We start from the raw sequence: 22,828 nt of genomic DNA, 5'->3' as shown, positions 1-22,828 counted from the left end.
TCTGGGATTTTGGGCTTGGTGACTCGGACAGCCTGGGACATAAGAGACACACTCAGTATTTACAAACCAGAGCCCCGTTCAGTAGCCGAACGCAGGGCATAACATTACATTTTTGGACCACCAGCCACTCAGATTTTTAACCAGCCAAACATCCCTCCCCCTACAATTACACTAACAAAACAGGAAAGAACATGCTTTGTAATGTTTCTAAAACAATACATGTATTACTAGTAAGAAGAATTGTGGTATACTGTTTAATTTCATTTTTTGTGACCAGAGTCTTTTAACCAAAAGAACACAGAAGAGACGAAACATGGCACCTGCCCCTTTAAGGGTGGGAGATTACCATGGTAACGTGACTTGAGTCATGTCTATGCAATCTGGTTTCAGAGCTGGTCATGGGTGCACCTCAGCCACGCTCAAGGTCCTAAACGACATCATAACCGCCATCGATAAGAGACATTACTGTGCAGCCGTATTCATCGACCTGGCCAAGGCTTTCGACTCTGTCAATCACCACATTCTTATTTGCAGACTCGACAGCCTTGGTTTCTCAAATGATTGCCTCGCCTGGTTTACCAACTACTTCTCTGATAGAGTTCAGTGTGTCAAATCGGAGGGCCTGTTGTCTGGACCTCTGGCAGTCGCTATGGGGGTGCCACAGGGTTCAATCCTCGGGCCGACTCTCTTCTCTGTATACGTCAATGATGTCACTCTTGCTGCTGGTGATTCTCTGATCCACCTCTTACGCAGACGACACCATTCTGTATACTTCTGGCCCCTCTTTGGACCGTGTTAACTTACCTCCAGACGAGGTATACAACTCTCCTTCCGTGGCCTCCAACTGCTCTTAAACGCAAGTAAAACTAAATGCATACTACTCAAATCGATCACTGCCCGCACCTGTCTATCACAGTGCCATCCGTTTTGTCACCAAAGCCCCATACACTAACCACCACTGCGACCTGTATGCTCTCGTTGGTTGGCCCTCGCTTCATACTCGTTGCCAAACCCACTGGCTACAGGTTATCTACAAGTCTCTGCTGGGGAAAGCCCTGCCTTATCTCAACTCACTGGCCACCATAGCAGCACCCACTCATAGCACGCGCTCCAGCAGATATAGCTCACTGGTCACCCCCGAAGCCAATTCCTCCTTTAGTCGTCTTTCCTTCCAGTTCTCTGTTGCCAATGACTGGAACGAACTGCAAAAATCTCTGAAGCTAGAGACTCATATCTCCCTCACTTGCTTTAAGCACCAGCTGTCAGAGCAGCTCACAGATCACTGCACCTGTACATAGCCCATCTGTAAACAGCCCATCTACCTACCTACCTCATCCCCATACTGTATTTATTTATTTATCTTGCTACTATGCAGCCCAGTATCTCTAATTGCACATTCATCTTGTGCACATCTACCATTCCAGTGTTTAATTGCTATATTGTAATTACTTCGCCATCATGGCCTATTTATTGCCTTAACTCCCTTATCTTACTTCATTTGCACTCACTGTATATAGACTTTGTTTTCTTTTGTTCTACTGTATTATTGACTGTATGTTTTGTTTAATCCATGTGTAACTCTGTGTTGTTGTATGTGTCGAACTGCTTTACTTCATCTTGGCCAGGTCGCAGTTGCAAATGAGAACTTGTTCTCAACTAGCCTACCTGGTTAAATAAAGGTGAAATAAATAAAAAACGTTTGCGCCTGTGAGAATGAGTCTGACTAGTAGCTGCTTTGTCTTCTCTTCCCAAACATTGAAAAACAACCTAGCTTGTGAACAAAAATGTAAATAGCCAAGAAACACATTGACAGTCTCACTTTCGTAGACTTTCTTTTCAAGTAAATGAGACCAACTTTTATACGTGTGCAGCACTTCTAAAAATGAATATTTCACTCAGCTCTTTACATGCACACAGCCCCAACCCAGGCAATGTTGCAGAGCGAGGTGGGATAGGCCATTGTAAAATTCGTACACTGAACAACATTCAACAATTTCAAATATTTTACTGATATACAGTTCATATAAAGCAACTAAGCCAATTGAAATAAATTCATTAGACCCTAATCTATGGATTTCACATGACAGGGCATGGGGTGCAGCCATGGGTGGCATGGTTACACGTAGTCTGCGAGGTTGGTTGGATGTACTGCCAAATTCGTTGAAGGCAGTTTACAGTAGAGAAATTACCATTCATTCAATTCTCTGGCAACAGCTCTTGTGGACATTCCTGCAGTCAGCGTGCCAATTCCACATTCCCCCTCAAAACTTGAGACATCTGTGGCATTATTTTGTGTGACAAAACTGCACCTTTTAAAGTGGCCTTTTATTGTCCCCAGCACAAGGTGCACCTGTGTAATGAGCATGCTGTTTAATAAGCTTCTTGATATGCCACATCTGCCAGGTGGATGGATTATCTTGGCAAAGGAGAATTGCTCACTAACAGGGTTGTAAACAAATTTGTGCACAAAATTTGAGAGTATTGACTACCTCTATATGGTCAAAGTAGATTATATTTTTGTTCAGTGGAGTGCTTTGACTTTGTGTGATTAATTTACCAGCTATGAAACTAAAACGCCAGATACTTTGAAAACAGCTACTGCAGCATTTATTTTTGCTAGAAATGTGATCATACTTGGGCACTGTGGAACACAGACCACCCGCCAACGTGGCTGGTGAAATAGACATATTACCTGCCAATGCCAAAATCTACCCGCATTTGGCAGGTGTTAATTTTAGGACCTGATTGTCAAATGCTGCAGATAGAAGTGTCACAAATAGCAATGATGCGATTCCTTATTCTACATGTCAGAGAGGCATTATTGTTCTACTTAACATATTATTAACTGAATGTTCCAAAACAGTGCTTCCTGCTGAATGCACCCGACCACTCAGGTGAGTGTGTGTTTGTGTCAGGGTTGGGGTCAATTCCCATTTAATTCAGTCAATTCAGGAAGTAAACTTGGCGCAAAGTGGTAATTTCACTTTACTTCCTGAATTGACTGACTTAAATGGGATTGGAATGGAATCAACCCCAATCCTGGTGTGTGTGTGTGTACCTGTATCGTCAGTCCAGGCGCCATAGAGTTTAGGTCTTTCTGCAGAGCGATTTTCAGGTTCTCATCAATGATGTCTGACAAACCAAAAAAAAAAAAAGAGTTATTAGACTGATGTATAGAAAGTGTCTCAGCAGATATACAAGTGAGTGAGTGAGTGCTCACCAAACAGCTCAATGTAGACCTCCTGTAAAGTGTGTACGCTGCAGAATTGGTTGAGTTCGTGGTGAATCTTGTTGAAAATTAGAGTTTTGTCATAATCAGCTGTATAGTTCTTCACTGTGTCCACCACTGTGAGGAGAGAGAGAGGTTAGTATACACTAGGAAAGTAGAAACGTCACCCCCCCCCCCCTTTCCAACTACATAGCAACGGGGACAACGTAGGTGTCCTAGGGATCCACTCTGTTAGCTAGTAGTTCTGAAGGTCTTACCAGATGAGGGCACCAGCATGTTGACCACCTCTATACGGTCAAAGTAGATCATCACTCCCCCACTGTGGAGAGAACACATCAGAAACATGGTCAGAAACATGGTCAACGTCCTCCACCACACAAGCACCTTTCAGAAACACCATGCAAATGTTCTAGATTTACCTAGTTCCACAAGGCACGTTCTTTATCTCATCAGTTTGAAGAGTCGTCTGGAAGAGAACGTTTTTTTTTTTTTTTAGAACTGACCTGTAGATCTAATAAAGGCCAGCATGATATGGTATCCAGAGTTAGAAGTCAGGGGTCAGGGTTTAGGGGTCAGATAGTACCTGTACTGATCTGTAGGTGGTAAGAAAGGGCATCATAATGTGGTATCCAGGGCCGTTGGGTGAAGTTAGCAAAGCTCCTCCTCTAAAACACAGAAATTAACCAATAATATGAATCTACTCTTCACAGTACTTCACTACCTGGTGAATGGATGACAGAGGTTTGGGGGGTCATGGATCATACCTGTAGTAAACAGCTAGGTGTCCCTCCTCTATCTTGTGAATGGAGGAGTGCAGCAGGATGGCCATCACTGCAGTTACTGCACCAACTACTGCCCCCACGTGAGTCATCGTCATCCTCACCCGAACTCACCTACAACACACACACACACACACACACACACACAGTTACAGAGTGAGAGAACAAAAAAGAGAAAACTAAAGATGAAGCAGTGCTTTCCAAATATTCATTTACCAGAGGTGGGCTGCCAAATCGTTGCCACCACTACAACAACAAAAAAATATTACAATTTGTATTTCATTTAAAAACACCATTTTCAGGTGGTAAAACATTTTCAGTGCAAACTGTATAAATATGGAGCTATATTTTTTTTTTATATAAGATCATCTGAGAACTAACAATCACCTAAATAAAACTAAGAGTCAGGGTAAATCTAAAATTCAAGTAATGGGGCAACGATTTAAAAATAAAAGTTTTAGTCACTCAGAATTGGAACACTGCATAAGGCATGGCAAAATGTGAAGGAAATTAGCTTCAAAGCCACAAATTCTCTTAACCCCATGACAAAATGTGTAGAAATGCAGGAAATTCACATTAAAACCGTAAAATGTTGTCTCTACCCATGGCAAAATGTGTAGAATTGTCTTAAATTAGCTTTAGCTTTTTTAGGCGAGGGAGCAGTATTCGGAAGTTTGGATGAATGAGGTGCACAAAGTAAAGTGCCAGTTACTAAAACCCAGAAGCTAGGATATGCATATAATTGGTAGATTTGGACAGAAAACTCTAAAGTTTCTAAAACTGTTCAAATTATGTCTGAGTATAACAGAACTGATATGGCAGGCGAAACCCGAGGACAAACCATCCCCCCACAAACAAAACAAAAATCAGCCTACCTCTATTTTCAATGGCTGTCACTTTGATTACAAGGCAAAGTCCTCCCAGATTGCAGTTCCTAGGGCTTTCACTAGATGTCAACAGTCTTTAGAAAGAGTTTCAGGCTGGTTTTTGGAAAGATTAGCCAGAAATTGTAGTTTTTCTAGGTGGCTCCCATTTTGGCTTTAGTGTTTCCAAGCACGTGGAAGAGAGCGCGTTCTTTGGTATTTTTCTCCGGTAAAGACTATAACAATTCACAGTCTTAAATTGTATAATTTATTTATGTATTAGGGTACCTAAGGTTTGATCATAAATTTTGTTTAACTTGTTTGGAATAGTTTATTAGTAACATTTGGGATTAATTTTGTATGCATTTTGATGGAGGGAAACTGGGTGGATTATTGACTGAAGCAAGCCAGCTTAACTGAGTTTTTATAGATATAAAGAAGGACATTATCAAACAAAAGGACCATTTGTGATGCAACTGGGACCTTTTGGAGTGCCAACAGAAGAAGATCAAAGGTAAGGCACTTTTTATATCGCTATTTCTGACTTTCGTGTTGCACCTGCCTGGTTGAAATATGTTTTTCATGTGTTTGTATGCGGGGCACTGTCCTCAGATAATCGCATGGTTTGCTTTCGCCGTAAAGCCTTTTTGAAACACGGCGGTTGGCTTAACAAGAAGTTAAGCTTCATTTTGATGTATTACACTTGTGATTTTATGAAAGTTAAATATTTATAATACCGTAGTTTGAATTGCGCCCTCTGCAATTTCACCGGATGTTGGGCAGGTGGGACAGTAGAACGATGTATAACACTTTTTATGAAATGTTTATTATGAATTTGGCGCTCTGCAATTTCACTGGATGTTGTCGAGGTCGGTCGCTATCAGCACGCCTGCGCCAAACAGGTTTAAAAACTTCGGACAAGAGCCAGGCCTTTAAAATTGTCTGAGACCATACCATTGGCTACACCCACTATGCCTTGTCTGGATAGAATCTAAGTATTCTGCATGTGCCAAATCCATCTCTTCTGCACCTCCTGCAGTATAAAACAAATTGAATGAAAATCCACTAAATAAAGCCATTTAGAAACATATGACTGTAAAAAAAAGTACCCTATATGGTCTACTTAATCTACTTGCATGAAATATTGCATTCCGTGTAGCACGGGTGAAGCAATAGATCGATATGACATTCACACACTGCTGGAGGTGGATTTTGTGCATGCGTACTAGGTCAAAAACAATACTTTTTCCAGAAAAGGCATTTTTTCAGTTGCATGTAACTTTTTATTTTGACCTTTAGAGAATGGATGCCTTTTGTTTTTACCCCCCCAGAAAAAAAGTATAGATTCTTCTCTATCCTAATTCAGAATACATAGTACATAGAATACAGAGCTATTGAAGGTTGAATTATTTTTTAAAGGCATGGACTTTTCTCTATCCTCCCGATTCAGAATATATCATTTTCATAGTCATGTAAAACTTGGAGTTATTGGAAATGAAACCCCCCCAAATGTTGTTTATAACAAATTCACGCACCAAAAAGGCATGTATTTTTCTCCATCCTCCCGATTTAGAATATATCATTTTTAGTCATGGCACGCTTTTTTGAAGAGCTATTGAAGATTTACATTTTCTTCAGGAGTTCAAACAAACAAAAAAGGTGTGGATTTTTCTCCATCCTCCCAATTCAGAATATATCATTTTTAGTCATGGCACGCTTCGTTAAAGAGCTATAAATATTGAAATCTGAAATCCTATTTTTTATTTGACAAAAAACAAGTGTAGATTCTTCTCCATCCACCCCTTCAAATTAGTGTATTTGGCTATTTCATTCTATATTGGTAGTAACCACCTGGATGTCACCATGATACAGTCTACACTGCTCAATGTGGAGAGTTTGCAGAGCAAGCCGACAACACAAAGAGGTACAGCACGTCCTTCGACCCCGGTTGCCGTAGTAAGGGAGAGGGAAGTAGCTAGATAGTGTAGCCCAGGGGTTTACAAAGTTTCTGTCCCGCGACCCCATTTGCTACTTTTTTTTGCAACCCCACCATGTAAAATAATAAATGTAAAAAGTGAGGTAATTAACACCCAATATATACTTTTTTAATTGGGGCTAGAACAATTAGTCTGACAGTACTTTTGACAGTATTCCAATCTGAAGGAAGTATGGTTTGAAGTGACAAATGCATCAGAAAAGGTATTGGGAAGTTCAGAAGATCGGGCAAGGGTCTTTTTGCAAGTCTGATTTAGTGCCTGCCACTGTGTTCTAATGAGTCCCGGCCGGCTTGTGGGCAATGTAGATGGGGAAAGAAACAGAAACCGCTCCTTACAACAAATGTGGCTCTGTTAATTACAATTCCATCTAGCGACTACCGGAGACTAGTACCGTAACCCAGGTTCTATGAACCAAGTGTGTTTTTTTATTACAGAGTCTCTCTCACGACCACATTTTAAAAGCAGGACCCCTAGTTTGGGAAATGCTAGCGTAGCCAATATCAGGCAAGGATGACAGCTAACGCACATTTCTTGTAGTGATTTTCACCGAACTACGGCATAAAAGGCTAACTCTATAAAAACAGAATGATTCTGAATACTCCCAAGTCCCAACTTCAGCAGACAAGTTTCAAATAATCGCTGAAGTTTCTAGCCACAATCATTAAACTAGCTAGCTGGGAACCAAGCTAACATTTCAAGGGAGAGAATGTTTTTGTAATGTTACTAATAATGTTCTGATGTTTGAGTGTCCAGTTTGCCATTAGTTATGTGAACATTCTATGTCAACAAAAACCTTCTGACAACCTATTTAGCATGTTTTGGAGTTAAGAGAGCATTTCCTTAAAGCAGGAATCTGCAGGTCGTGGCCTGTTCTATGTACTGTTAATGTCGGAAGGTTACATACACCTTAGCAAATACATTTAAACAATTCCTGACATTTAATCCTAGTAAAAATTCCCTGTCTTAGGTCAGTTAGGATCACCACTATTTTAAAATGTGAAATGTTAGAATAATAGTAGAGAAGGATTTATTTAGCTTTTATTTCATTCATCACATTCCCAGTGGGTCAGAAGATTACATACACTCAATTAGTATTTGGTAGCATTGCCTTTAAATTGATTAACTTGGGTCAAACGTTCCAGGTAGCCTTCCACAAGCTTCCGACAATAGGTTGGGTGAATTTTGGCCCATTCCTCCTGACAGAGCTGGTGTATCGGAGTCAGGTTTGTAGGCCTCATTGCTCGCAAAAACTTTTTCAGTTGTTCCCACAACTTATCTATGGGATTGAGGTCAAGGCTGTGGGATGACCACTCCAATACCTTGACTTTGTTGTCCTTAGGCCATTTTGCCACAACTTTGGAACTGTGCTTGGTGTCATTATCCATTTGGAAGACCCATTCGCAACCAAGCTTTAACTTCCCGACTGAGGTCTGAAGATGTTGCTTCAATATATCCACAATTTTCCTTCCTCATGACGCCATCTATTTTGTAAAGTGCACCAGTCTCTCTTGCAGCAAAGCACCCCCTCAACATGATGCTGCCACCCCCGTGACACAGTTGGAATGGTGTTTTTCAGCTTGCAAGCCTCCCCCGTTTTCCTCCTAACATAATGATGGTCAATATGGCCAAACAGGACATTTCTCCAAAAAGTACAATCTTTGTCCCCATGTGCAGTTGCAAACCATACTCTGGCTTTTTTATGGCAGTTTTGGAGCAGTGGCTTCGTTCTTTCTGAGCGGCCTTTCAGGTTATGTCGATATAGGACACGTTTTACTGTGGATATAGATACTTTTGTACCGGTTTCCTCCAGCATCTTCACAATGTCCTTCGCTGCTGTTCTGGGATTGATTTCTGTCTTCGCACCAAAGTACATTCATCTCTAGGAGACAGAACACATCTCCTTCCTGAGTGGTATGAAGACTGCGTGGTTCCACGGTGTTCATACTTGCGTACTATTGTTTGTACAGATGAACGTGGTACCTTCAGGCGTTTGGAAATTGCTCCCAAGGATGAACCAGACTTTGGGAGGTCTAAATAAAAATCTGAGGTCTTGGCTGACTTTCTGTCTTGGCTTTTGATTTTGCCATGATGTCAAGCAAAGAGGCACTGAGTTTTAAGGTCGGCCTTGAAATACATCCACAGGTACACCTCAAATTATGTCAATTAGCCTATCAGAAGCTTCTAAAGCCATGACATTACTTTCTGGAATTTTCCAAGCTGTTTAAAGGCACCATCAACTTAGTGTATGTAAACTTCTGGCTCACTGGAATTGTGATACAGTGAATTATAAGTGAAATAATCTGTAAACAATTGTTGGAAAAATTACTTAGGACATCTACTTTGCGCATAACACAACTGACTTGCCAGAACTATAGTTTGTTAACAAGACATTTGTGGAGTGGTTCAAAAACGAGTTTCAATGACGCCAACCTAAGTGTACGTGAACTTCTGACTTCAACTGTACGTGAAGGACACTTGTAACACTTATTTGGTGGTAATGTTCCCCCACGTAGTCAGAGAATTGATGGTTGAATTCATAAACGGTGCATACGTTTATTTATTTTTCTCCCCAATTTCATGGTATCCAATTGGTAGTTACAGTCTTGTCTCATCGCTGCAACTCCCATACAGACTCGGGAGAGGCGAAGGTCGAGAGCCGTGCGTCCTCCGAAACACAACCCAACCAAGCTGCTCTGTTTCTTGACACAATGCCCACTTAATCCGGAAGCCAGCCGCACCAATGTGTCGGAGGAAACACCGTACACCTGGTGACGTGTCAGCGGGCACTGCGCCCAGCCCGCCACAGGAGTCCCTAGCATGCGATGGGACAAGAACATGCCTGCCAGCCAAACCTCCCCTAAGCCAGACGACCACAGGTCTCTCGGGTCACGGGCCAATGGACTCGAACCCAGACTCGTGCACCACAGGTCTCATATTCCATCAATATTACATTATCAAATCAAAATCTAAGGGTATGCACGATACGCTGCATTGTACTGTTTACTATTGAAGTAACAATTTGTTTTCACGTGTTTTCATGTTTTCACACAGTGCCTGGACTCGCTCTTATCCAGAGCGACTTACAAATTGCATTCATTCCTTATGACATCCAGTAGAATAGTCACTTTACAATAGTGCATCTAAATCTTAGAGGGGGGGTGAGAAGGATTACTTATCCTATCCTAGGTATTCCTTAAAGAGGTGGGGTTTCAGGTGTCTCCGGAAGGTGGTGATTGACTCCGCTGTCCTGGCGTCGTGAGGGAGTTTGTTCCACCATTGGGGGCCAGAGCAGCGAACAGTTTTGACTGGGCTGAGCGGGAACTGTACTTCCTCAGTGGTAGGGAGGCGAGCAGGCCAGAGGTGGATGAACGCAGTGCCCTTGTTTGGGTGTAGGGCCTGATCAGAGCCTGGAGGTACTGAGGTGCCGTTCCCCTCACAGCTCCGTAGGCAAGCACCATGGTCTTGTAGCAGATGCGAGCTTCAACTGGAAGCCAGTGGAGAGAGCGGAGGAGCGGGGTGACGTGAGAGAACTTGGGAAGGTTGAACACCAGACGGGCTGCGGCGTTCTGGATGAGTTGTAGGGGTTTAATGGCACAGGCAGGGAGCCCAGCCAACAGCGAGTTGCAGTAGTCCAGACGGGAGATGACAAGTGCCTGGATTAGGACCTGCGCCGCTTCCTGTGTGAGGCAGGGTCGTACTCTGCGGATGAGCAAGAGTTTCTCAAGGAATTCAGTGCTAAGGGCTTGGGGGGAATTTTGTTTTACTCTTTGGCGTTTTAGGCTGGATTTCTGTACAGCACTTTGACATCAGCTGATGTAAGAAAGGCTTTATAAATACATTTGATTGAAAATACAGAATGGCAGCCATTATGCTCATTCCAAGTATATTTCAGTTATTGTCTTCAATAATAAGTGCATCGACAAAACGTCCCCACAATGACAATACGTACATATCCCAACCAGAAGCCATGGATTACAGGCAACATCTGCATTGAGTTAAAGCCTAGAGCTGCCGGTTTCAAGGACTAATCCAAATGATTGTAAGAAATCCTGCTACGCCCTCCAATGATCCATCAATCAGGCAAAGCATCAATACAGGACCAAGAACCAATCCTACTATATCTTCAGGGCCTGCAAACTATCACGGATAACAAACACAAGCCAAGCTGGGAGCTGTTCAGTCACACGAGCCAACCAGACGAGCTAAATACCTTGTATGCTTGTGCGGAGGCTAGCAACTGCGGAGGCTAGGAAAACTGAACCATGCATGAGAGCACCAGCTGTTCCCAAAAACTGTGTCATCACGCACCATAGCCGATGTGAGTAAGACCTTTTAAAATCAGGACACGTACACAGAGCATGTGCTAACAAGCTGGCAAGTGTCTTCACTCGATAACCCAGCATGTAATACCTACATGTTTCAAGCAGACTACCATAGTCCCTGTGCCCCAGAACACCAAGGTAACCTGTTTAAATGTCTACCACCCCATAGCACTCACATCTGTAGCCATGAAATGCTTTGTCTGTTTGGAGCTCACTGGAGTGGAAATTGAGGGCCCAGAATATTTTATACAATGTTGCAAGTTCGCAAGCTTGAGCTTCAGGCCAGACCCAAGTTAATAGTTGTTACAATGTTTCAAGTTCCTTGCAGACAAGCCATGAATAGTCAATGTGATTTATATGATAAAAAAAAAAAAAAATTATCGGGATAGTTTCTATGTAGAGTACTTTTTACCTAGTTGGCAATGGCAAAATAATTTACTTAGAGAATTTTGATTAATCACATAATTGAGATACGAAGACAAGTATAAATGAAATTGTTCCACAAAAAAGTCAATATAAAAATCATAACTGGCACTCCAAATGGAAAAGGTTGGCAACCCCTTGTGTAGCCTATTAAGAGCATAAGAGCAGGAGCGTAACCAGGTTATCTTTAGCTCTGGCTCCCTCAAGTCATTTGTGCCTTGATAAATTCATCAGTGTGCTTAAACATCAGACAAGCTCAGTTGCCGACATACAGTTGATTTTATTAAAACACATAGGGTGTGTCTATATTAGGGAAAAATACCTGTTTAAAAACTTTGACCAATCGAAATAACAGATGACTATGTTGAACCAACATTTTTGAAGGGCTCGGGGACAGCCCTACGTTCTAAACCAGGGCTCGACAATAACGCTTGTCTGCTTGTTCAGTGCAAGTAAAAAAATATATATATATAAATTTGTTAAAAGTCAGACAACCAGAATATAGATTTCAGTTGTCCAAATTACTCTGATCAGAATTGGATCAGGCAGCTCACAGCAAGGCAGTGCATTGAGTAAATTGTCTATATTCCTATAGCCTATTTCAATAAACATGTTATATTGACACAAAGCAAGAGAACAATGTAGAAGGAGCGAAGTATGAGTCTCACCAAATCAGCGGAAATTATCTGGTCAGAAAACGGAGAAAAGAATCTCTCGAACGTTGGATGATCTGTGGCAATAGCCAAATGTTATATTTAGCGGATACTCCGTTGTCTTGTTATAGAAGCCCAAATTCTCTCTTTTTGATAAAAGAATTGGCCTACTAAGTCACTCTTTCAGTTTAATGCATACTACATGATTTACATTTACATTTAAGTCATTTAGCAGACGCTCTTATCCAGAATTTCTCCTACTACACTATTTCATGATCAAACAATTAAAAGAAGCCTATAACTCTGCTAGATATCTCAAAGTTCTAAGTGTTTTTTTTTAATAACCACAAAACATGGGAGGCCTAAATTAATAATGAGAAAGACAGATTAAATAGTAGCAATATATAAAAAACTAATGAGAAAATGTCAACAAACCTTATAGTTGAGCAAAGCATTAGAAGACTGAAATAAGGCAGGCATGTAAGGCCAGAAAACAAATCCCTCCTTGCCATTGCGAACCAAGCAACCAAAAGCCTAATCCTACTAACTGAAATATCATAAAAGCAAATTAAGACAAATTAAAGTTAAGTATATTTTCCAAACTATTCTAATAAAGTATTTAAATGTCCTGAAGTTGTAGCTTTTAAAATGGGAATAACTATGAAAGTCAAGGTCTATGCTATTCTCATTCAAATATTGGTTGGCCAGAAAAATTGAAATTGAGCAAACAATACCTAGATGGAAAAACATAATGAGGAGTAAAAAAATACAAATAAAAAACTTTGACTACAGCTGAGAAAAGCTTTTGAAAGAAATGTAAAAATAGGCATAGGCCAACTACACATTATTCTACCAATGTGCAACCTAACTACAAAGCATTTAAACTCAGTAAAAAAAGAATCAACACCTTTTCAGGACCCTGTCTTTCAAAGATAATCCAAATAATGTCACAGATGTTCATTGTAAAGGGTTTAAACACTGTTTCCCATGCTTGTTCAATGAACCATAAACAATTACATGCACCTGTGAAACGGTCGTTAAGACACTAACAGCTTACAGAAGGTAGGCAATCGAGGTCACAGTTATGAAAACTTAGGACACTAAAGAGGCCTTGCTACAGACTCTGAAAAACACCAAAAGAAAGATGCCCAGGGTCCCTACTCATCTGCATGAACGTGCCTTGGGCACTCTGTAGGGAGGCATGAGGACTGCAGATGTGGCCAGGGCAATAAATTGCCATGTCTGTACTGTGAGAAGCCTAAGACAGCACTACAGAGAGACAAGACGGACAGCTGATCGTCCTTGCAGTGGCAGACCACGTGTAACCCCTGCACAGGATCGGTACATCTAAACATCACACCAGGGGGACAGGTACTGGATGGCAACAACTGCCCAAGTTACACCAGGAACGCACAATCCCTCCATCAGTGCTCAGACGCTCAGCCTATTGCAGACGGAGGCTGGACTGAGGGCTTGTAGGCCTGTTGTAAGGCAGGTCTTCATCAGACATCACCGGCAACCACATTACGTATGGGCACAAACCCACCGTCGCTGGACCAGACAGGACTGGCAAAAAGTGCTCTTCACTGACGAGTCGCGGTTGTCTCACCAGGGGTCATGGTCGGATTCGCATTTATCGAAGGAATGTGAGTTACACCGAGGCCTGTACTCTGGAGCGGGATCGATTTGGAGGTGGAGGGTCCGTCATGGTCTGGGGCAGTGTGTCACAGCATCATCGGACTGAGCTTGTCGTCATTGCAGGCAATCTCAACGCTGTGCTTTACAGGGAAGACATCCTCCTCCCTCATGTGGTACCCTTCCTGCAGGCTCATCCTGACATGACCCTCCAGCATGACAATACCACCAGCCATACTGCTTGTTCTGTGTGTGATTTCCTGCAAGACAGGACTGTCAGTGTTCTGCCATGGCCAGCAAAGAGCCCGGATCACAAACCCATTGAGCACGTCTGGGACTGTTGGATCTGAGGGTGAGGGCTAAGGCCATTCCCCCCCAGAAATGTCTGGGAACTTGCAGGTGCCTTGGTGGAAGAGTGGGGTAACATCGCACAGCAAGAACGGGAAAATCTGGTGCAGTCCATGAAGAGGAGATGCACTGCAGTACTTAATGCAGCTGGTGGCCACACCAGATACTGACTTACTTTTAATTTTGAGCCCCCCTTTGTTCAGGGACAAATTATTCAATTTCTGTTAGTCACATGTCTGTGAAACTTGTTCAGTTTGTCTCAGTTGCTGAAACTTGTTAATAAAAATATTTACACGTTACGTTTGCTGAAAATAAATGCAGTTGACAGTGAGAGGATGTTTTTTATTGCTGAGTTTATGAGCCTAATAAGAGAGGAGGATGAGGGGGGAAAATGCAATAATTATCCAGTTCTGAGAGCCCATGATTTTACACAAAACCCACTCTCTTCCACTCTTCCTATTCAAGGCTTCATCTTCTCTATCATCTATTTAATATCTCAATGTCCAAAGTTTAGCAGATTCCAAGACGCACAGCCAGTGAGGCTTGCTGACTCTGTCAGCCACTCCATCTGTACGCTTCGGCACACAGACATGCCTAGACTACTACTCGTCTTTCAGGCCACAGCTCCGCCAGTGGAATAGGCTGATCGAAAAAGATTTGTCTCCTCTCGTCCTTCCCGTAGCATGCCAGCCGCTACAGAGTGATAACATATAATTTTCAGTCACCCATTTGGTTGATGGTGTTACAGAGCTTTTTCTGGGGGGGTCCGAAAGACAAATGGCAAAAAAAGTTAATGTCAAGCCCTGTAAACAACATTGGACACATGAATGTTCTTGCAACATTCCCATGAAATGTGTCTACAAAAAATATATATATATTCTGAGAACACGGCAACCATGTTCTGTGTTTGTTTGGTATGATGTTGATGGGCGATTCTCCCAACTCTCAGAAAACTAACCTGGAATATTCTTGCACCGTTGCAATAAAAATGTCAGGGCTTAACATTAACTTTTTTTTTGCCACTTTTACATTGGACAAGACTCATGTTTTTATTGTCCAAAAAAACAGAAGAAATGTTCTTACTTGTGTATGATGCAAGGAACAAATACATTACTATCTTTTTTTTAACCATAATTTTTTCTAAGGATACCCTCTGGCTTCTTCACATATTCAAGCCTGTCTCAAAATACAACACTGCCCCTTTAAGGCTCTCCTGGAGAATGGTTGGCAACCCTTGGAAGCATATAAAATATTCCAACATTACAATAACAGCCAAATACTTGTAATGGCTTTATAAAAGAATTCCCTCCAGGGCTCAAAATTACCCATTGCCCTTTGGACGATGAAAACATGTCTACGGTTCAAAACCAACTCTGGGACAGTTCTGAGATGACAGATCTAAAATTCATAAAAACAATGTTGGAAAGCAATGAGGATCATGCAACAGAGCAGACTGTTGGCTAAAAATGTCTAGTTTTATTTATTCATATTACACTGAACAAAAATATAAAATGCAACATGTAAAGTGCCATGTTTCATGAGAAAAAAATAAAAAATAAAGCCCTTTCCTGGGGAGAAACAAATTCTGATTGGCTGGGCCTGGCTCCGCAGTATGTGGGCCTATGCCCTCCAAGGCCCACCCAAGGCTGCACCCCTGCCCACTCATGTGAAATCCTTAGATTAGGGCCTAATGAATTTATTTCAATTGACTGATTTCCATATATTAAGAATAACTCAGTCAATTATTTTTTAAATTGTTGCATGTTGCGTTTATTTTTGTTCAATATATATACATACACACACAGTGTATTCGGAAAGTATTCAGATCCCTTGACTTTTTCCACCTTTTATTATGTTACAGCCAAAATTGTTTACAAATTTATGAAAAATAAAAAATAAATCATGAAAATTAAGCTATTTTCAGCAGAATGTGTTGCACGGATGTATTTTCTGTGAAGTTAAACTATGGTTGTAAGTCCCTGATCACAATATTGAAGCAAAAAAATCATAAACTTTCAATATAAAACGCAACCCAGGTCAATACACTGCTGGACTCACCTTCTCCTGTTTTCTCCAGTAGTGGAATTTACAAACAAGCACTCAAAACCTCAACTGTTCTGGGGAAGTATAAAGCTCCATAATGTGAAAGGTGAAATGAAGAACATGCTTTATCTCCTTACACATTGCACAAGTTGGCTGCAAGTATTTATTTAAAAATAAGCTACAAATATTAACATTTCTTTAAAAACTAAAGTAATAGTAAACAGTGTTGAAAAAACACCCTGTGGCTATTTCCAAATACCCCGGTATAAGGTATACCGCCCAAGCCTAATAGATACGCTAGCCTACTAGCCACATAACTGACTTCTGATCCTTGCCCTTGCTAGTTTGATGATCTTGACATTCCCAACCCGAGTTGCATTCGTCCGTTTTTGTCAAAAATATTGAGTCATTTGAAACAAACAGTGCATCCTGAATGGAGGCTGCAAATAAATGTACCAGGCCAGCTGTGATTTACAACCTGATAGCTATATATTTTTTGGACTACCAAGAAAGTTATTGGCGAATTATATTAATCATGCATTGAACAGCATCAATCTATTCTGACAATGCCTTAATGTACATCATGCAATGTTTATTCAAACATAACCTATTTTTAAAACCTCTTATAAAGTTGGTTTTGCAGCATAAACTGGGAAATGTATATTTCACTGATTTAAGTGTGTTTCATATCAAATAAAATATTGGCAAGGCATATTTAGCATAGGTTATTGCGGGTTTTGCGAAATGCTTGTGTTCCTCGATGTAAAGTAATTAAAACGTTGTCAGTTTCCACTTTATGGGAAAATTCTAAAGTTGTGGGAATATTTGTTGTTGGCTGGGAAAGGCTCATCAGGATGGACTCTCTGCACGACGTAACGTCATCAATTTGGGGACCAGGCGATACCGTATTGCCTCCCTCGATTGTCATAGTCATGACAATCGAGGGAGCTATCGATTATAGAAAAAACGAATATCCCAATATAAAACTTATTATACCGGATTTGACATTAAACAAAAGCCACGGGTTTAATGGAGAATCGCCATATTCAACATCCCCTGTAAAGCCGGATTCTTGTTCAGGCATGTAACCAAAGACAGGCAGAAACTGATTCTCCATTAGGAATTCCCAATCACACTTGTCGGCGATGTCATGGCGACGTTGAATAGCTAAGCGCATGCGCACAAACACGTCATCGGATCGGTCGTCTCACGCCAAACAGCGCAGGCGCACGCAGTCGAATCAAAGGCACTCCTTTGATCTAAAGTTGTTCTTGACGAAAACGTGCCAGTTTGTCACTTTCACAAGGTTGGAGTAATAACATGTTAAACTACTTAAGACATTGGCTCGAATCTAGGTTGGGTCTTTCGTTTTCGGAAAAAAATTAACTAAGAAAGAATTATTTTCACTTCTCTCATTGCTTTCTCAAACCCAGGCCTGGTCTGTTTCGCGAACGTTCCCGGAAGTCTCGCAATTTGCGCCTCTGGATTTAGAAACTCTGATGTAACGTAGTATGTGTGTATAATACCGTTATAGGTTAGAAATACTGCCTCGTCACAGCTAACGCTAACTATCAAGCCTACTCTATCAAGTTAAAAACAGCCAATAATCACTGCAATAAAAGCTATTAACCAAGTTGGCTAGCTAGGTAATTTATTATCTGATATGATTCGTGTTAGCTCGCTAGCTAGTTCAGTCCTGCTAACTTGGCAAATCGCACGTCATGCCTAAAAATAATACATACGCCAAAACTAGCTACTAGTTACAATTTAGTTCATGTGCAGACTGAAGGGCTTCATACAACCTTACCAGTGTATTGAAGCGATAGATCTTGTATTTTCATCCAGTTGACATCGACCCATCAGCACCTCGTCAGCAACACTGAAGTACTTCCGGGTCACGGAATTGATAGTGTTCAAATTAAAGTCCTCCACGTAATAGAAAAGTGTCATTAACCTATAGTATTTTAAACCTGTATTTATGAATAATGTATGAAAAATATTTGTCTAAACATTAACAATGATATTTGTTCATATCTAATTTACATTTGCATTAAATGTTGGTTTTAAAACATGTTCCAATGTCAAATAAATGCCCCCAATGCAAATCACTGTATATGCATTACATATTGGCTTAATCTTCAAGCCTCATATCCACTGAATTGTCAATGAAGAAGTCCGCGTCGCAAGGTTGCGGTGCGTTCTGTGTAACACGTGTTCAATATTTTCAACTCGTGCATTGCTTGACTGGTGGTAAAAACGGAAGTTCATAAACAGTCAAGCCAGTTAGCTTGCTATCTAACAAAAAAGCTAACCACTTTTCTAGATAGTTTAGCTAAAAAACACATGGCAAAGGGTGCATTTGGTGTACATATGGCATTATTTTAATTTCACCTTTATTTACCTGGTAGGCTAGTTGAGAACAAGTTCTCATTTACAACTGCGACCTGGCCAAGATAAAGCAAAGCAGTGCGACACAAACAACAACCCAGAGTTACACATGGAATAAACAAACATGCAGTCAATAATACAATAGAAAAAGTCTATATACAGTGTGTGCAAATGAGGTAGGATAAGGGAGGCAAGACAATAAATAGGCCATAGTGGTGAAATAATTACAATATAGCAATTTAACACTGGAGAGATGGGTGTGCAGAAGATGAGTTATAAAGAGACTGTGGTACAAATATAGATTTATTTACATAAGTATTCAGACCCTTTACTATGAGACTTGGAAAGGGCACCAAAAAACTCTGCAGCATGAAGGTCCAAGAACACAGTGCCCTCTGTCATTCTTCAATGGAAGAAATTTGGAAATATAACATTATTTACATACGTATTCAGACCCTTTACTATGAGACTTGGAAAGGGTACCAAAAAACTCTGCAGCATGAAGGTCCAAGAACACAGTGCCCTCCAAAGAAATTTGGAACCACCAAGACACATCCTAGAACTGGCCGCATGGCCAAACTGTGCAATCGGGGGAGAAGGCCCTTGGTCAGGGAGGTGACCAAATACCGATGGTCACTCTGACAGCGCTCTAGAGTTCCTCTGTGGAGATGGGAGAACCTTCCAGAAGAACAACCATCTCTGCAGCACTCCACCAATCAGGCCTAGAGTGGCCCAGTCAGAGCCCGGACTTGAACCCGATCGAACATCTCTGGAGAGACCTGAAAATAGCTGTGCAGCAATGCTCCCCATCCAACCTGACAGAGCTTGAGAGGATCTGCAGAGAAGAATGGGAGAAACTCCCCAAATACAGGCGTGCCAAGCTTGGAGTGTCATACCCAAGAATACGCGAGGCTGTAATTGCTGCCAAAGGTGTTTCAACAAAGTACTGAGTAAAGGGTCTGAACACTTACGTAAATGTGATAGTTTTCATTTATGAATTTGCAAAAATGTTCTTGCTTTGTCATTATGTGGTATTGTGTGTAGATTGATGAGGGGAATAAAAACAATTTAATCCATTTTAGAATAAGGCTGTAACAATTTTTGGGGAAAAAGCCAAGTTTCCGAATGCACTGTATATCAACTGAACCCTAACCAGTTCATGTAACGGTTTTCTTCTGGTGAAAGAGAGGCGGACCAAAATGCAGCGTGGTTAGTTTTGTACATCTTTAATAAAGATTAAAATACAACAATCTACAAAACAAGAAACGTGAAAAAACCAAAACAGTCCTATCTGGTGCCACAAACACAAAGACAGCAACAATCACCCACAAGAGACCTAAAGAATATGGCTGCCTAAATATGGTTCCCCATCAGAGACAACGATAAACACCTGCCTCTGATTGAGAACCACTCTAGGCAACCATAGACTTTCCTAGAGTTAGGGTTTTAAGATCCCCACCAAGCACAGCCTGTGATTGGCTGACCAGGTCACATGACTCTAGCCAGGGAGGGTGTTCTGGAGGGGGCTTTGACAACCACTTAGCAACAGTAGCCATGGCCAGAGGTGTGAAACCGGGGCATGGTAGCCTCTGCTGGGGCCAGAAAGTCCTTAAGTTTGTTTCCAACACCCCCAAGGCCAGAGAGAGAGTATTCTAGAACAGGTGCTCTGCTCAGTGCTCACACAATCCAATCCTCACCCATTAGTCCTTCTGGTGGATTGGGTCAGGATTTAACATCTGAAACACTCCTTCAGGGTTTGTAAGCACATCACAGAACTTGACTAGCCACGAGCTACCCAGTGACATGAGCCTACCAGATGAACTAAATGACTTCTATGCTCGCTTCGAGGCAAGCAACACTGAAACATGCATGAGAGCATCAGCTATTCCGGACGACTGTGATCACCCTCTCCGGAGTAAAACCTTTAAACAGGTCAACATTCACATGGCCGCAGGGCCAGACGGATTATCAGGACGTGTACTCAAAACACGAGCTGACCAACTGGCAAGTGTCTTCACTGACATTTTCAACCTGTCCCTGACCAAGTCTGTAATACCATGTTTCAAGCAGACCACCATAGTCCCTGTGCCCAAGAACAACAAGGTAACCTGCCTAAATGACTACCGACCCGTAGCACCCACGTCGATAGCCATGAAGTGCTTTGAAAGTCTGGTCATGGCTCACATCAACACCATTATCCCAGAAACCCTAGACCTACTCCAATTTGCATACCACCCCAACAGATCCACAGATGATGCAATCTCTATTGCACTCCACACGGCCCTTTCCCAACTGGACAAAAGGAACACCCATGTGAGAATGCTATGATTGACTACAGCTCAGCGTTCAACACCATAGGACCCTCAAAGCTCATCACTTAGCTAAGGAGCCTGGGACTAAACACCTCCCTCTGCAACTGGATCCTGGACTTCCTGACAGTCCGCGGCCAGGTGGTGAGGGTAGGTAATTCTCAACTTGGGGGCCCCTCAGGGGTGCGTGCTCAGTCCACTCCTGTACTTCTTGTTCAACTATGACTGCATGGCCAAGCACAACTCCAACACCAACATTAAGTTTGCCTACGATGCAACAGTGGTAGGCCTGATCACTGTCGAGACAGCCTACAGGGAGGAGGTCAGAGTCCTGTCAGTGTGGGGCCAGGATAACAACCTCTCTCTCTATGTGATCAAGACAAGACAAAGGAGATAATTGTGGACTACAGGAAAAGGAAGAACGAATAGTCCGGCTACCCGGACTATTTGCATTGTCCCCATTTTTACGCTGCTACTATGCTCTGTTTATTATCTATGCATTGTCACTTTACCTCTACATATTACCTCAATTACCTCGACTAACCTGTGCCATCGCACATTGACTCTGTACCGGTACCCCCTGTATGTCGCCTCGCTACTGTTATTTATTGTTCCTTTATTGTCTATTTTCTTCTATTTATTTTTTACTTCAGTTTATTTTAGTAAATATTTTAACACTTTTTAACACATTTTTCAAAAAATGCATTGTTGGTTAAGGGCCTGTAAGTAAGCATATCACTGTAAGGTCTACCTACACCTGTTGTATTCAGTGCATGTGACAAATAACATTTGATTTAGATTATTTTAATTGACAAAGAATATAATTTCTCAAACACAAGTTAAGTGACATGGTCAGTCTGAGGCCTTCTCAGAGGTTAATCCCACGAAGGATCACAGTCATCACCTTAAAATTCCTGAGTGACGCAGCGGTCTAAGGCACTGCATCTCAGTGCAAGAGGCGTCACTATAGTACATGGTTCGAATCCAGGCTGTATCACATCTGGCTGTGATTGGGAGTCCCATAGGGCGGTGCACAATTTGCCCAGCGTCGTCCGGGTTTGGCCGGAGTAGGCCGTCATTGTAATTAAGAATTTGTTCTTAACCAACTTGCCGAGTTAATTTTTAAAAATCATTTGTACAATTTGCAGTTGCACTGATAAACCAAATATATTTGTTCTCTGTCTCTGATACATATTTCCACCCACAACTTACTTACTTTCGCCAGGTCATGCTTTTAGCCATGGCTAAATCAAAGTTTGCAAATAATGATGCATCTCTTCTCTGTCCTCACAGCTCCCACATGCCCTTGTGTATGCCCAGGTGGACAGCACTGTTTGGTCCTGGAGAGCAGGAAGAGCAGAGGATTGTGGAGAGTTTCACCTCAAGCAAAGGCTCTTTGTGCTCAATTCCCTCATAGAGCGGGCGTGTGAAGAGAAGTGGTACATTGAGGATGATGTCTTCACTGTCAAGAAGTTATACTCACATGAGCAGGAACATCACACAGAGAAAAATGTATTTAGTCTTGGGGCAAGAACTGTCCTTGTTCAGAAGGGCTTTTGGCAGGGCAGTGGCAGAAGCCTTGAAGTGGAAGACATTGAGGAAGTAGATGAGGATGATGACTATTATGATGACAATGACAGCGATTACGATGGCGATATTGATTGAAGGATAGATTAATGAGGCTGAGAGTGAGGCAGGGGGGTCTGCCTTGTCTATTTGTTGTCAGTTTTTTTGTTTTATTTAACATGTCCATTCTGTTTTAATTTAGGTCATTTTATTCCTTGTTTTTGTTTAAAATGTTATGTTTTATTGCTCTTTTTCAGTTAAAAGATTAAAAGA

General features: G+C 41.6%; 1 protein-coding gene across 1 annotated transcript in view; it reads right to left on the bottom strand.

The window, feature by feature from the left end:
- The window catches only part of erlin1 (ER lipid raft associated 1), a 19,434-nt gene extending 1,186 nt beyond the window's left edge, over positions 1-18,248 (bottom strand). The window contains exons 1-8 of the mRNA XM_052498294.1: positions 18,100-18,248; positions 3,994-4,122; positions 3,813-3,894; positions 3,649-3,695; positions 3,487-3,548; positions 3,221-3,346; positions 3,059-3,132; positions 1-32 (exon numbers count right to left, since the gene is read on the bottom strand). The exon at positions 1-32 is cut by the window's left edge and continues 27 nt beyond it. Of these exons, the coding sequence (XP_052354254.1) occupies positions 1-32; positions 3,059-3,132; positions 3,221-3,346; positions 3,487-3,548; positions 3,649-3,695; positions 3,813-3,894; positions 3,994-4,106 (536 nt within the window). The 5' untranslated portion in view covers positions 4,107-4,122; positions 18,100-18,248. The remainder of the gene's footprint in view (positions 33-3,058; positions 3,133-3,220; positions 3,347-3,486; positions 3,549-3,648; positions 3,696-3,812; positions 3,895-3,993; positions 4,123-18,099) is intronic.
- Positions 18,249-22,828: the final 4,580 nt, after the last annotated feature.

The sequence above is a fragment of the Oncorhynchus keta genome, chromosome 36, assembly GCF_023373465.1.
Source record: "Oncorhynchus keta strain PuntledgeMale-10-30-2019 chromosome 36, Oket_V2, whole genome shotgun sequence".
Taxonomy (NCBI): Eukaryota; Metazoa; Chordata; class Actinopteri; order Salmoniformes; family Salmonidae; genus Oncorhynchus; species Oncorhynchus keta.
Note: the sequence above shows the minus strand (reverse complement) of the source record. Positions and strands in the feature narration are given on the sequence as shown.